Source organism: Enhydra lutris, unplaced genomic scaffold (genome assembly GCF_002288905.1).
Source record: "Enhydra lutris kenyoni isolate GAN:26980312 unplaced genomic scaffold, ASM228890v2 scaffoldscaffold10, whole genome shotgun sequence".
Lineage (NCBI taxonomy): Eukaryota > Metazoa > Chordata > Mammalia > Carnivora > Mustelidae > Enhydra > Enhydra lutris.
In genome coordinates, this window is record NW_019154094.1 from 11,423,300 (window position 1) to 11,437,978 (window position 14,679).

The window sequence follows — 14,679 nt, forward strand, 5'->3', positions numbered from 1 at the left end:
GAAGGAGGCTGGGGTGTTCCGGGCTCAGCTGGCATGGGTCCCCGGGCTCCAGTGGCGTGTGAGCACTCTCGGGGAGTGGGGGGTGAAAGGGGGTGCTCCCTTCCCCAGTGGCTCTGCCTGGAGGAGACTTGGGAACGCTTCTCCTGAGTGGGCTTCCTGGTTCCTGGCGGCCCTCCTGAGGGGCACTGCGCAGGGGCTTCACAACACTGCTCCTTCCCTGCTCTCTGCGCTGAGCTGGGGAACGGCAAGGGAAAGCCACCTGGCACTGGTGAAACCACACAGCCTGTGGGTGTTTCCTCTTTAGAGCAGTTCAAGCAGGTCAGAGGTACATGGGTCTTACAGATAATGTCACCCAACAGCTCATGTCCTAGATTAATCAACGAAGCCCAGGGAGGGAAAGGGAAAGGACTTGTCCCCACATTACTACTGACAAAGGCCCAGCTTCTCTGACATTCCTCTTTGTGTCTTTTGACCCGAGTAGCCTCTGTGATGCTGTGCCTGTTAATAGTGAACATAATTTTGGGGCTGCCTGTTTCAACCCACATGCAGACCCATTCACCACGCACGCACCATGGGCACGCACACTCCCATCCATGAAATGCTAGCTAGTTGTGCTGGCCTGAGAAACCGTGTGTTTTCCCACCGTATTTTGTGAGGCATTGCCCATAATGGCATCCGGGCCCAGCAGCAGATCTTAGCAACAGCATGGCATGCCCTCCCTAGAGAGCTCCAAGTCCCCCCCCCCCCCCCCCCGCCTCGCTCCGCCGAGGCCAAGGTAGCTTTCATCTGCCGGGCTGCTGTCTGCCCTCCCCTCCTCCCCGGCAGCAGCCGTCATGTCCTTTGCTCAGTGCGCCCACATTGAAGCCTCAGGGTCTGGCCTGCAGCTCTTGGAGATGGCAGCACCTGGGAAAGCTCGCGAAGCCTGGGCCTGCACTTCCCCAGGTTTTCAGCAGGCAGGTTGCAGTGCACGTCAGCACCCCATTCTAGGTATAGGCTGGCCCTAATACCTGGTTTCACCCCAGATTCTGGGAATAGTTTTAAAACTTGAATTTTTAAAGCCTCTGCCTTCGGCTCAGGTCATGATCCCCGGGTCCTGGGATCGAGTCCCCGCATCGGGCTCTCTGCTCAGCGGGGAGCCTGCTTCCTCCTCTCTCTCTCTCTCTCTCTCTCTCTCTCTCTCTGCCTCTCTGCCTGCCTCTCTGCCTACTTGTCATTTCTGCCTGTCAAATAAATAAATAAATAATCTTAAAAAAAAAAAAAAGAAAACTTGCTCTAAAGCTCCCCGAGTTCCCTGGAATGTGTGAGGGAAAGGATTTACAGCTGCTCTGCCTGCAGATGGCCCCTTGGCTTACTTCTGCCTCTAGAGGGCGTGGTGGGACTTGGGGCGGGGGTGGGGGGCTGGGCTCCACCTGCATCCCTAACCAGCCCAGCGCTTGTCAGCAATTACTGTTGACTCCGTCCCGAAGGGGACAAGGTGCTCCCCCTGCACACAGGGCAGCCGTGAGGCTGTGGCAGCCAGTTGGGGAAAGGGCATGTGTTCCAGGAATTTCCCCATGGGCCTACTTACGTGGATTTTCGTAAAGTCCCAATAGTCACCACGGCGACTTGACCTTCATTCTCTCTCTTTCTCTGCTGGGGTGGTCTCCTGGAGCCGGTCTGGCTGTATACCAGGTTTCTGGGGGTTAACTGAGGTCATCAGGACAGCAAACCAGGCTGATGGACAGTAGGCTTGATTGGCTTTGGAACTTTTAACGTGTGGCATTCTGAGGATCTACCACCATATCCCAACATGTACCAGCATATGTAAGTAAATTAAGTATGATTTTTTAAGGGCATACCAATATACATGTCAACATGTACTGATACCAAAACGTATCCCAGTATATCTGAGCACACCCTGCGGGCACAGGGGGCACGGCCAGCTGGGAAGCTGGAGAACTTTCTCACACCTGAGCTGTGCATCCCAAGGCAAGTTGACCAGGTCTCTGATCTGTGAAATCGCAGAGCTGCTCCGTGTGATCTCAGAGGCCTCTTCCAGTTCTAATAGTCTGTGATCCTCCTGTCTTGACAGTGAAAACACAGCTGAAGTCCCATTAGGACGAAGTGAAGTGAATTTGTCAATTTTTTAGCATTAAAAAATAATGAATGCGAGACGCCTGGGTGGCTCAGTTGGTTGGACGACTGCCTTCGGCTCGGGTCATGATCCCGGAGTCCCGGAATCGAGTCCCACATCAGGCTCCCAGCTCCATGGGGAGTCTTCTCCCTCTGACCTTCTCCTTGCTCATGCTCTCTCTCACTGTCTCTCTCTCAAATAAATAAATGAAATCTTAAAAAAAAAAAAAATGAATGCCCAGTACGAGGGAAGGGTGAAATGCTAATGTACAAATGAGCTCCTTTTGCCTGTGGTGTGGTCTCCATACCATGGGGAAAGGAAACGCTCCCATGTGACTGGGAGGGAGAGGCTGGAGCAGAGAGAAGGGCTGCCAGGGCCCCATCAGAGCCAGGTTCCTCTGCACGGGTGAAGCGACTGGATCATGGTCCATTTCTGGGACCAAATGAGGTCACCCAATTCTAGCACAGTCACTGTGCTCTTCCTCCCCCTCCCCGCCTCCTCAGCTCTGGTTGATGTCATTCCGGAATCGGTTGTTTATTATGGGACCATGGTGCTCTCCATATCTAACCATTAAGACCGAAAAGTTGCTATCTCTACAGCAGGCACCATCAGACAGAAATGACTCGTTCGAGATAGAAAAGTTACAAACCAAGAATGGAAGCCAAAGCTGACTCAGGTGTGCGGAAGACTGTTCACACTAGGGGTCTCTCTGTAAGCACGGTCACAGCAACGGGACCCTGGGTTTGGGCCGTGCACCAGAGTGTCCCTTTGCGTCCAGGAGGCTCCAAGAGAACTTTCTTGAGGTGACAGCTCTCATATCTGAGCCTCACCAAATGCCCAACCCTGTGGACCCACACAGAATGACCCAGGACTATGGGGAAAACCCACCATGTGTTCTGTCTCACTCAGTTCTGCCAATAGCCCCAGAGGAGAAAATGGAGTTTTGGAGAAGTTCAGCCACTGGGGTGGGTGTGGGGGTGTTAAACTGGGATCTGGCCGACCTGAGCATCCGTTCTTAGCTCCCAAAGGATGGAGTCCACCTAGGGGGCAGGGAAACTTCTCTCCATCCGTGCAGCCCTGACATTGTGCCACACCATTAACCTCTCTTGGTTTCTATCTAGGGAGTTCGCCTTTATTTCTTATCTTTTTACCCACTTGGTTCTCATGTCCAGGGACCAGCTAGTACATTTCTGTCACTAATAGCTGGCGTGGAGCCAGAAATGCAAAATGCCCCCCCCCCCAGACAGGGTGTAATTTATCTGCTTTGATCAGACGGTTGGAGAAAAGAAGCTTTAAGAATCATGTGCAGCAGGCGCATTGCTCTTATCCTGGGACGTGGCCGCAGAGGCTGAAAAGCCACAAAGACTGAGCCTGTTTGGAAGAAGTTTGCTCTTTTGGAAAGAATACAGTCGTAGGGTGATTGGTGGTAGAACTGGTGAGAGGCAGAAGTGGCCCTCGAGACTGCATAGTTAGCACCGCTGCTCTCCGCGTGGGACACTATAGTCCGCAGTGAGGTTTGACTGTGCCCAGCCCAGTCAAACGCTAACTGCTCCCCCCCCACACCACGGACCCCCACTCCTGCCCCAGGTCACATGCTCTCAATTTCTGTCCCCTTAGTAGTGACAGAAAGTGACAAGAAAGTGACAAGAAAAACTTCTGTTCCACAGAGATGACTCACGGTCATATCTGTAGGAGTGTCCCACTGTGATTTTCTTTGTCATCTAAGACAAGGGTGACCTATGGGAGGAGCCCATAGCAATGAACTTCATTGGATTTTATAACATTTTCATCTTTTCAAGTCAGTCATGGAGAAAAGGATTGCCTGAGCAGCTTTGTGCTTGTGTGTGTGTGTGTGTGTGTGTGTGTGTGTGTGTGTGTGTATCTTTATGGAGCTTTTGTTCAAGATTTTTCTGTGGTTGGGTTGTGTGTGTTTTTTAGGTTATTTATTTTTGTCTGTTTTTTTGTTTTGTTTTTTGCATAGAGTCATAAAAAAGTGAATCAAAGTTTGTAGTTGGTTTGTTTTGACTTGAGGAAGAAAGGTTATTCTAAGAGAATACCAGTAGTGTGATGTGGGTCTGTTGTTTTGCTCGTTGTACCTTTGCTGCCTTTGCTTAAATGCTTCCGGTCACAGCTGTGGACTCCCACCTGGGCAGGCGCTGTGTCTTGGATGCCCACAGCGGGGAAAGGACTCTCTGGTGCCCTCAGAAGAGCTGTTTCTGGGGTACCCGGGTGGCTCAGTGGGTTAAAGCCTCTGTCTTCAGCTCAGGTCATGATCCCAGGGTCCTGGGATCGAGCCCCGCATCGGGCTCTCTGCTCAGCAGGGAGCCTGCTTCCCTTCCTCTCTCTCTGCCTACCTCTCTGCCTACTTGTGATCTCTGTCAAATAAATAAATAAAATCTTTAAAAAAAAAAAAAAAAGAAGAAGAAGAGCTGTTTCTCTGCTCTCTGGGTCTCCTGGGTCAGGCCCACCTTTATCCTGGTCATTCACAGTGTCCCTGGCCTGAGCAGGGCCCACAGACCTGCAGACACAGCACAGAGGTCATGAACCCAGCTCCTCTGGGCCGTGTGCCTGGGGTCCTCAGGACCTCCTATGGCACCACAGAACCACTACCAGCTTTTGCAGATCGAAGTGGAGCCATCCTTGCTAAGAGGAGCTGTATCGGCAGAGCGCACAGGGGGAAGGCCTTCCTGTTGATACCACAGATTCTAGAAAGATGGTTGCTACAGTTCAAAGGGATGCATCAGGCAAAGAAGTGCATGTAGTTGGGTGATTTCCCCCCTATTTCTATCTTCAGTGACCCCCCTCGCTGAACCCCAGGGCAGAATTCATTATTCCTTACTGCAGGTTTCCAGAACTCCTTGCATGGATCCCCGAGGTGGCTCATTTTGTAGTTCATGGAAATCTGTGGGCTTTCCACCGCAGGTGCAATGTTTCATGCCCTCCCTCTCCTTCGTGACCCAGCTCCAACCCCTGCTTAGGATGCTGATAGGGTTGAATCAGGTGGATGAGAAATAATGTCCGCATGCCCGACGGTGGTTCTCTGGGCCTCCCAACATAGTCGGTGCACCTCCTCTGCTCAGGGTCCGGCTGCAGAGGGGTCAGACATGCCCAGAGACCCTGGTGACACTGAGACCATGGTCAGGCTTGCCCGCTGGTCACCGGTTGGGAGAAAACCTTCTACCCATAAGACTGTACTTCCTTTTTGCTCTAGTTCTGGCCGGTGTGGAAAGACCCTTCTGCATACTGTCTTCAGAAGCTCAGGGGAACTGAGCAGACCAATTAGCTAATAATGAGTAGAGTTCTTAAATTTTTAAAAAGATTGTGTGCGTGGTACCTTCATGTTCTCCTGCATCCATTGCCTCTTCTCCTTCTGTATATTTATGATAAGAATTCATGTATCAAGTCCTGGTCTAGTCACAGATTTTCTAGAGAGAAGCAGTTGGGACCAGCGAAGATGTCACTCTGAGTTCTGGTGGCCTCTCAGTCCTCTCCTGGAAGTCAAGACAGTAAGCTGGTCCCAGGCACAGTGACTGGATTCAGTTTGGCCCCTAGACTTCTTTGCCCTAGGGACAGTCGGAATGGACAGAGCTTCCTCCTGTTGGGGAGGGGAGGGTGCTCCGGGGGCTTTCTCGGCAGATTGGCACATCACGGAAACAGACTCCACCATGGAGGTGCCTGGCCTCTCACTCTTCCTCGCCCTCCTCCTGGGCTCCCAGAGGGCCTGCCTGGAGGCAGTGATCCACAGCAGGCCCACACCTGGGCATGCAGCACCTCCAGCGTGCCAGTTAAAGCCTTGTCTTCTCCCCGCAGCCAGCATGCCCACCAGCGAGACGGAGTCGGTGAACACGGAGAACGTAAGTGGCGGAGGCGAGAACCAAGGCGGCTGTGGCAGTCTCTGGTGAGTGTGGAGGCCACTTGCCCTCCTGTTGCCTCCTCTCTTCTTAGAGGAGCACCTGTGGGGCAGGCATCCCGGGCCAGGCCTCAACGCACGAGGGGTGGGTGGGCTCACCCTGGACCCCTTGGTCCCCCTCCCCTCCCTTCCCAGGCCTCCAGACCCCCAGCATTTCACATGCCTCTTCCCCCTGGAGCAGCCCGTCCTTCCGAGGCGGAGCCTGCAGCAGGGCATGCCAGGTAACCCGGCAATTCCACTGTGTCCACTAGGTGCTGGTGGAAAAGAAGAGGCACGGCCAAGGCTGGGCCCTCTGGGTGTCGGCGGTGGGGGTAACAGGCCTGATTCTCCTCCCGGTCTGGTGTTGGCATCGGTGCTTTGACGAAGAGCTTGTGTGGCACTGTGGCTGACAGAATGTGCTGCATATTTCAGTTTCCCTTCCCTGGCGGGTTCCGTCCACCTCCTGTGTGGCAGCTGGCCCCGGAAGGGCTGCCCTCCTTTGCTTACGGCACTTGTTTCCTGCGTCCTGCACCACCCTCTCCTAACAGCGGAGTGCGCCACCACATCCACCTTCCCCTCTACCCCTGTTGGCTTCTGTCTAGATGATCTGGTCCCCAGCGGGGACCAGCGATGTTCTATGTGCAGAGTCCTGCCTGCTTTGGGGAGCCCATGCAGTTTGGTTTCATTTGCTTCCCGCTGGTATCCCTTAGGTCTTATCTCTGTAAAGTAGAGGCGGTGTTTTAAGAGAGTTTGATCATCTTGGCAGTGATTAATAAAAATGTTGTGTTTGGGGCAGAGCGCTCAGCTGTTTAAGAAGTGAATCTGCCTCTGTTGTCTCGCTCTGCCCTCCCTACAACATTGTGAAGTAGGCGGGGGGATGGGTTCGTCTTCCTCATTTTACAGATGAGAACACTGAGGCTCAACCAGGTGTGCTGCTTGCCCAAACCCATGCAGTTGTTGAACAGCAGAGCTGGGACTCCTAGTCCAGTGCTCTTTTTGCTGTAGCAGCAGAGTGGCTGAGATGCGAGCAGGGGAGGCCCCATTGACTTCATTCTGGGGAAGTGAGGTCAGGGGAGCCCCTGACAGGGCTGCGCAGGGGCGCTGGCTAAGAGTCTTCTCTTGCTTTGACCCTGGACCCCTGGACGGTGTCAGCCTGGCCTGCCTGGCCCTGACAATGCCTCTTCTCCTGCTCTGCTCTCACCCCTGCTGGCTCACTGGGGGAGCTGGGGATGCTGAGCCCAGGCTTCTGTGCATGGCTTTTCTGATCTCTCAGCTGAAGTGACCAGGAGAGTCTGCTCAAGCCTTCCTAACAGAAATCCTCTTCATTTTGTCTTTCTCACAGCCAAGCCATCTCAAAATCCAAGCTCAGGTCAGTATCTTCTATTTTTTCCCTAAGCCTGCGTGGTGGTGTTTTACTTTCTCACTTCTCTATTCTACATGGAGTTGTTTTAGACTTGATTTTTACTCTGTGGGCAAGGACATTCCTATCAAAGAGCAGTCTGTACAGTCAATATTTAGACCTGCCTTGGAGAGCAACGTAGCAGATGCTAAAGATTTTGCCCCAAAACAAACCAATGAGACACAACAATGAAAAACTTCTTGTCACTAATCAGTCTTTCATATCCCCCCCAACAATGAGTCATTTCTCAAAGAAACATACTTCTTGTCACTTTTCTGCCTAAAAGTCCTCTATAGAGAAGGAGGTTCGAGAGGTGTTCTGAGATGGTAGTGATATTCTGTTCATTGCTCTAGATGCAGGTTACGTGTTTAGTTGCTAAAATCTCATTGAACCTGTACCTGTGATTTGTGTACTTTTCCATGTAAATGTTATTTTTCAACTAAAAATGACATTTTATCATTATATAAAAAAAGTACCTTGAAATGGACGTGGAAGTAAATATAAAACCTGAAATTAAAAATGTTCTAGAAGAAAACCTACAACGTCTTTGTGACCTTGGGCTGGGCAAAGGTTTCTTCTTGGATACAGCACCCAAAACACTGGCCATATGAGTCGATAAGCTTCAGACCAGAAGAAAAAAAAATTTGCAAAACATTTGATAAAAAGGACTAGTATCCACTATATAAAAAGAAGACTATGTAAATACAATGTGAGTAATAAGAAAACAATTTTAAAAATGGTCATTAGATTTCAACAGGCATGTCACCAAAAAGAGATAGGGAATGGCAAAGAAGTACATGGAGTGACCATTGGTCACTAGAAAAATGTAAATCAAAATCACAGTGAGACACCGCTGCATACCTTTTAGATCGTTTTTCACACCTATGGGTCAAATTTTAAAATATGACAATACCGAGTTCTGACAAGGATGCAGATCAGCAGGAATTCCCACCCATTCCTGCATGGTGACTGGCATGGCCATTTTAAAAACAACTTGGCCGTTTCTTGGAAAGTTAAACATATGTTTATCGCATGACCCAGCGATCCCACTTCTGACGTATTCATATAAAATGAAGGTATATGCTTGCATGAGAAATTTTTATATGAGTTGATAGCTGCTTTGTATACAATTGCTGAAAACTGTAAATAATACCAGCGTCCATCCGATGGTGAAGAGGCAGACAAATTGTAGTTCATTCATGTGGTGGAAGGATGTGCAGCAATAAGGAGAAAACTGCTGATAGATGCAACAGCACAAATGAGCCTGGAGAGTACTTTTGCTAAGTGAAAGGAGCCAGTCTCAGAAAGCTCTATTATAGGGCATTCTGGATAAAACAAAACGATAGGAACAAAAAGCAGATCAGTAGTTGTCAGGGGCTGAGGTGAGGATGGGTTAACTCTTATAAAGGAAAGTCCTTTGAGTGATGGAAATATTCGACCTCTTGACTGAGGTGGTGGTTAGAAACCCTGTACCTAAATATTAGTAGTTACCACATGTCGATTGTATCTCAACAAACCTGACTTATTTAAAAAGAACAACCGGAAACCCTTCCATGACTCCCTATTTGCCAGATGGCATATAAATTCCTTCATCATTTGGCCCCTGGCTCGCTCACTGGCCTGATCTTTTGATACCCCTCCTACCCTCCCCACTCTGTGGCTATACTGGACCGCTGTCTGTTTTCACCAAGCTCTCTTTCTTCCCACCTCAATCCCCTGGGCCATGCAGTCTCCTGTGGATGGATTCTCCCCCCGCCCCGGTCTGCCCCCTGGAGAACTCTTACCCTCTTATCTAGAGCCAGCCCACACTGAGAGGAGCACTGAGTAGGGATTGGTAATTATTTGCCCCACCCTTGCATGCTTTTCAAGGGAAGAGGTCCCGGGACAGTGCACCTTCTTCACCTCCATAGACCCAGTATCTGGATCCCCATGAAGGGTAGGATGGAGAGTGCTGCAGGGCTGCTGGGGTTGAGGCAGCGGGCCTCTAGGATTTGGGAGACACCGGAGCCTTGTCACGACAGCATAAATTGACCCAACGTGAGTCCTTTTTCAGACCACCTTGCTTGTGTGTACTGAAGTATGCATCCCAGGGGAAACCCAGCCTCGGGGGTGGGCTTCAGCATCCTTGGTGGGATTTTTCTACACTGGTCGTCGTGTTTCCAGCCCGTTACCTCTGGAAACCACATAGCAAGAACAAAGTGCCCTTCTCTTGTTGAAGAGTGGGCCCAAGTCTTTCTTTGCCCCGTCCCTGGGTTACGGTGCTTTCAGTGTAGCAACGCAGCTGGGTCAGCCACGGCTGCAGCTAGGAGGCAGCCAGGGTATTGCTCTGTCTCAGGCCCCTAGAGGACGTGCCCACCACCCCCCATCCATGAGCACAGCCTGCACAGGGCTGACATCGCCCCTCGATTGGCCTTTTCCCAGGACCCACTTCACCAATCCATCCTGAGGCAGGGAACGTTTCCCACGGTGGGGGAGCAGGCTAAGCGGGGGGAATACTTACCCTCATCACCGGAACTGAAAGTCAGTAGAGGACACGGTACTTGTCTGTCTGGCTCGGCTCATTTTATTTGTATGAAAACACAATTCAATATTGGCTCTTCTCCTGAAGGTATATTTTGAGCATCACTAGTTAGAAAGGGCACCTGATGACTCAGAATGAAGACTCATGTCCTACTCGGCTTTGACAAGTCTGCCAGGCTCCAGAGAAACCTCCCGGATTTAAGAAAGGACCAGAAGTTTCCCTAAAAGGAAAACTGGGGTTGGAGCACTTTGCTGCCTGATAGATTCCGTATGATGATCGAGATGCCGCAAGAGATGTGCACGAGAAGCCAAACGGCTCTCCGCACCCGCAGTCTGAACAGATCCATGTACCGTACGGTGGGAATGTAAATTGTGTATCTGTGTACAGGCTCCACTTTGCATCTGTCGACGAATCTGTGAATATCTAGATGTTTCTAGCTGGTTTGAGGACGGTGCATGGCAGCTTATGGAGTCGTCTAAAGCTGTAGGTAGGAAACTGATAGCACGATCCGGTCAAGATTACACGTTAAAAGTTGTATTTAAAGACCAACATCATTCCTATGCTGTGTGTTCTCACCTTTCCCTCCTGCATCCCCCTGATCTGGGTCCTCAGAGTTAAAGACCGCTAACGTCCCCGTGACGTCGGTTGGACATTCAGAGGCCGCATCTGCCGTTCACAGTCACGTTTGCTTCTTTGCAGCCGCCGCTGGCGCCGCTGGAACCGCTTCAATCGCAGAAGATGTCGGGCTGCTGTGAAGTCTGTCACGTTTTACTGGCTGGTTATTGTCCTGGTGTTCCTCAACACCTTAACCATTTCCTCTGAGCACTACAACCAGCCCGACTGGCTGACGCAGATTCAAGGTGCGAGCAGAGGCTGTGTTCTTTTCGTTCTGATTCAAAATTAGGGCTTCCTGAGGCTGTCCGGCTGCAGTTCTGTCTTAGCTGATCTGTGTGTAGTGACGGGACATTAACAGGGGTACTGGAAGACCGAGGAACCGTCCAAATCCAGGCTGTACCCAGAGTTTGCGGGGAGGGGGGGGCCCACAGCCCACATGGTGTGCTGGGGCCGGCTGATGCCAGAGCATCTCCTTGTCTTAACCCTATGACAGCCTAGGGACAGGGAATCTTGCAGTTGGAAGGGACCTCATGTCCCTTCTCCCTGTCCCCTCTGGCAGCTGTATTTTCCCATATGGTATTCTTGGCAAGTGGTTATTGCCCCTCTACCCGGAAGCCCTGCTCCCCACTGGTGCCAGACTGGAGCTCATCCCCAGAGACAGCCTGTTCTGAGTTGGTCTGTTGTGATCCATGGGGAGGCTCTATTTCTGTCCAGCTCTCCAGCCTGCTGGGTGCTGTTCTCTGTGGTTAGAAGCCACCTTGATGGACAACTGCTTCTCATGTCATGGTGCCCTAAGCAAGACCAGACTGGCTTTTCTGGGACCACTGAAACACAAAATATAATACGCTGGTGTAAATGCAGAATCACAGGCTCGTAGGGCTGGAAAGCCTCAGAGATGGTGTGGTCAGCTGCCCCCCCCCCCATTTTATAGTCATGAAACTGGGGCACAGGGAACTCAAGGGACTTCTCCAGAGTCCCACATCTAGGTGGTAGCAGAAGCGGGACTAGAAGCAGCTCACAGACCATAAACATGGTGCCCAGTGTCTTTAATGGGGGCCGTCGCGAAAACCGGGGCAAGGCGCTGGGGCGTTTCCAGCAGAGACTGGTTGGGGGGAAGTTGGCGCGGGCGGGGGGGTCTGAGCCACACCCATGAGGAGGCCCTCTGTCTTTCCAGATATCGCTAACAAAGTCCTCCTGGCTCTGTTCACCTGCGAGATGCTGGTGAAAATGTATAGCTTGGGTCTCCAGGCGTATTTCGTTTCTCTCTTTAACCGGTTTGACTGCTTCGTGGTGTGCGGTGGGATCACCGAGACCATCTTGGTGGAGCTGGAAATCATGTCTCCCCTGGGGATCTCTGTGTTTCGCTGTGTGCGCCTCTTGAGGATTTTCAAGGTGACCAGGTGAGAGGGCGTGTACCTCGTGGCAGGTGTTTTCCGGCTGGGGTGGTGTGATGAGCAGCGGCAGCCCAGCCCCGCAATGTCTGCTGTGTCCCGTGGGCGTTGTGTACTCAACCCCCCCCCCCATCTTGACTTGTAGGCACTGGACTTCCCTGAGCAACTTAGTGGCCTCCTTGTTAAACTCCATGAAGTCCATTGCTTCGCTACTGCTTCTGCTTTTTCTCTTCATCATCATCTTTTCCTTGCTTGGGATGCAGCTGTTTGGTGGCAAGTTTAATTTCGACGAAACACAAACCAAGCGGAGCACCTTTGACAATTTCCCGCAAGCCCTTCTAACGGTATTCCAGGTGAGCCCTCGTGAGGAGGCTGTGGGAGATGTTGCCTTGTCCCTTTGCCTCTGGGGAAAAGACAAGATGATTCTGCTGGGATTAGAGACCTCTGCCCCAGTAATGCTCTGACAGCTCTTGTGCCCCTGACGTGGATTGTCACGCACCCGACTCCGGCTATTCAGGTGGCGTGATTTCATGTTTTTTTAAGACCACCAGATACGCGGCAGGATAATAAGCCAAACACATCTGTCTGATTTTGTGAGGTTTCCAAGGTTTTGGGGAGATAGGCTCTAAGATCCTCTTTCCGTTCTTTGTGAATTTTTGATTGCAGGACAGTTTTGTGATCCTGGGCTCGAACAGATGTGTGCAAAGAGGTGGATTCTAAAAGCCCTCGTGCTTTGTGTAGTCAGAGGAATCAGGGTGATAAGAGAGTTGTGACAGCTTTCCACCTCCTTGCTTCTCCCTTCTGCCATGTAAGAAGGAGGGGGGTGGTAGGCTCTAACGGGTCCGTGCCAGGGGGGCCTGTGCAGGTGATGAGGCTGAGACAGAGGGATGATGGCAGGTGTATAAATGGCCCCGCACTCAGGACATGAGCCTCCACGCCCCACCTGGCGTTAAGCCGAGGCATTCTAAACCCCCTCTTCCTATGTTGGGAGCTCAAACCTTTCCTTAAACAGAGAGTGGCAGATACATTTTAAAGACCCATCTGCCCTTGTTGCTTTTCACACATGAGGTCTGTGAGGCCCGGAGTCCTGCCTAGGAGGCAGAAAGCTGCCTGGTGGGAGGGATTACAGACATCGAGGTCCCCTCCTGGCTGTAGCCATGCTCAGCTTTGTGACCTTGGGAAGTCACTGTCCTTTGTAGGGAAAAAAAAAATAAACCCAGAGACTAGAAGGAATGATCTGTAAGTTTCATTTCTACTTGTTCATTTTGAGGTGAATAGAATTACTCTCCCTTTTATAGGCTATACTTTTTTGAAATATAATTTTGGGGGAGGGGGTTACACTTATTTTTAGCCACTGATTAGTTATTTTTTCTGTTTTCTTTCAAAGAAACCTGTATGGTGGTGGTAGTTTTTGGTAGTACCTGTGTGTACGGCACAAAATTCAGATGTTTACAAAAGGATATAAAGTAACAAATGAGTCTCCTTCCCACCCAGTCACCAATTTCTTCTTTGGGGAGCAACCACCCTTGATTAGTTTCTATGTATTCTTTGAGATACATTTGCTCATGGGTGTAAATCAGTGAACTTACCTACCAGCCTCCCTCCCAGTAAATGTACTATGATGTAGATGGTAGCTCATTTTACCTGCCATTTTCCAGCTTCTCACTATTTCAAGTGTCCTTAAGAATCTGTCTTAATGGTCCATATGAGTTTGCCTCCTACTTTTCGATTCTGCATAAATTCTGTGGTGTGGATGTCCCCTAATTCCGTAGCCAGTCCCTAGCCGAAGAGAATTTCATTGTGTCCGGCCTCAGCTCAGTGGGTGACCTTGAACACACACCATGGGCACGTGTGGGAGCGTAGGTGTATGGGGTAAACTTCCCAGAAGTGGAATCGCTGTTTTGAAGGGTATGTGTCCAATTTTGACGCTGATACTGTTGCCTGCGTGCTCCTCAAAGTAGTGGGTGTTCAGACTGCTGGGTGGTTGTCTGACAGGCGAAGATGATGTCTTGTAGCTTTAATGCCTCTTTCTGTTATCAGGAGTAAACCCGAATGTCTTCTTATGTGACTAAGAGCCACGAGGTTCCTTTCCTGGGAATTTGCTTTATCTTTTGAAATCATTCGCCCATACTTCTGTTGGGTTGTGAGCCGTGACAGTTTTATTTCTTAAAGAGTCTGGTGCAGATGGACTTTCTCTCTCTGGAAGAGAGTCTGGTTTATTTATATTTACTTATTACTGTTATTTTTTTAGGTAGTATCTTTTTAAAATGCTGTTTAGTTTTGCCTGATCCTACCTCCAGGATAGACTGAGTTATATCATCAGTAGAGAAGTTTCCATGTGAAATTTCAGGGAGTTATTAGTATCTACTTGCTGGGCAGTTTGTAAATTCACATGGGTCAGTTGGAATTCCCTGCCTCTACAAATTCAGGTGTCTAATTCTCCATTTCCAGTGTAGAGGAACCATGTGGGATCATAGGCAGCCATTGAAAGGACTGATCGCACTTACTGACATGGGATCTCTAGAGTATATTTTGAGTGGGGGGGGAAAAGGCAAATGCAGAAAATTCATAAAGTATGATATGCTTTATGTTTAATAAGTCTGAGAAGACATCAACTACCTCTTTCCTCTGGGAGGGTGTCTGAGTGCTCACGTGCATAGGGGTTCTGGAGAGAGATCTGTCAACAGCATGCTCTCGGGGTGGGGGTGCAGACCTGGGGCGTCATCCGAGACCAAGTAAGTCTTATATGTA

At 50.4% G+C, this 14,679-nt stretch overlaps 1 protein-coding gene across 3 annotated transcripts in view; it reads left to right on the forward strand.

Annotated features, from left to right (window-relative positions):
- Positions 1-14,679, forward strand: part of LOC111143738 (calcium voltage-gated channel subunit alpha1 D) — a 299,470-nt gene that overhangs the window by 205,614 nt on the left and 79,177 nt on the right. For 2 of the 3 annotated variants that reach the window (XM_022497561.1, XM_022497562.1), the window contains exons 10-14: positions 5,924-6,011; positions 7,345-7,371; positions 10,622-10,782; positions 11,712-11,937; positions 12,074-12,281. In XM_022497561.1, coding sequence (XP_022353269.1) covers positions 5,924-6,011; positions 7,345-7,371; positions 10,622-10,782; positions 11,712-11,937; positions 12,074-12,281 — 710 coding nt within the window. Of the gene's footprint in view, positions 1-5,923; positions 6,012-6,274; positions 6,335-7,344; positions 7,372-10,621; positions 10,783-11,711; positions 11,938-12,073; positions 12,282-14,679 lie in introns of all 3 variants that reach the window. The other variant, XM_022497560.1, reaches the window with a different exon arrangement.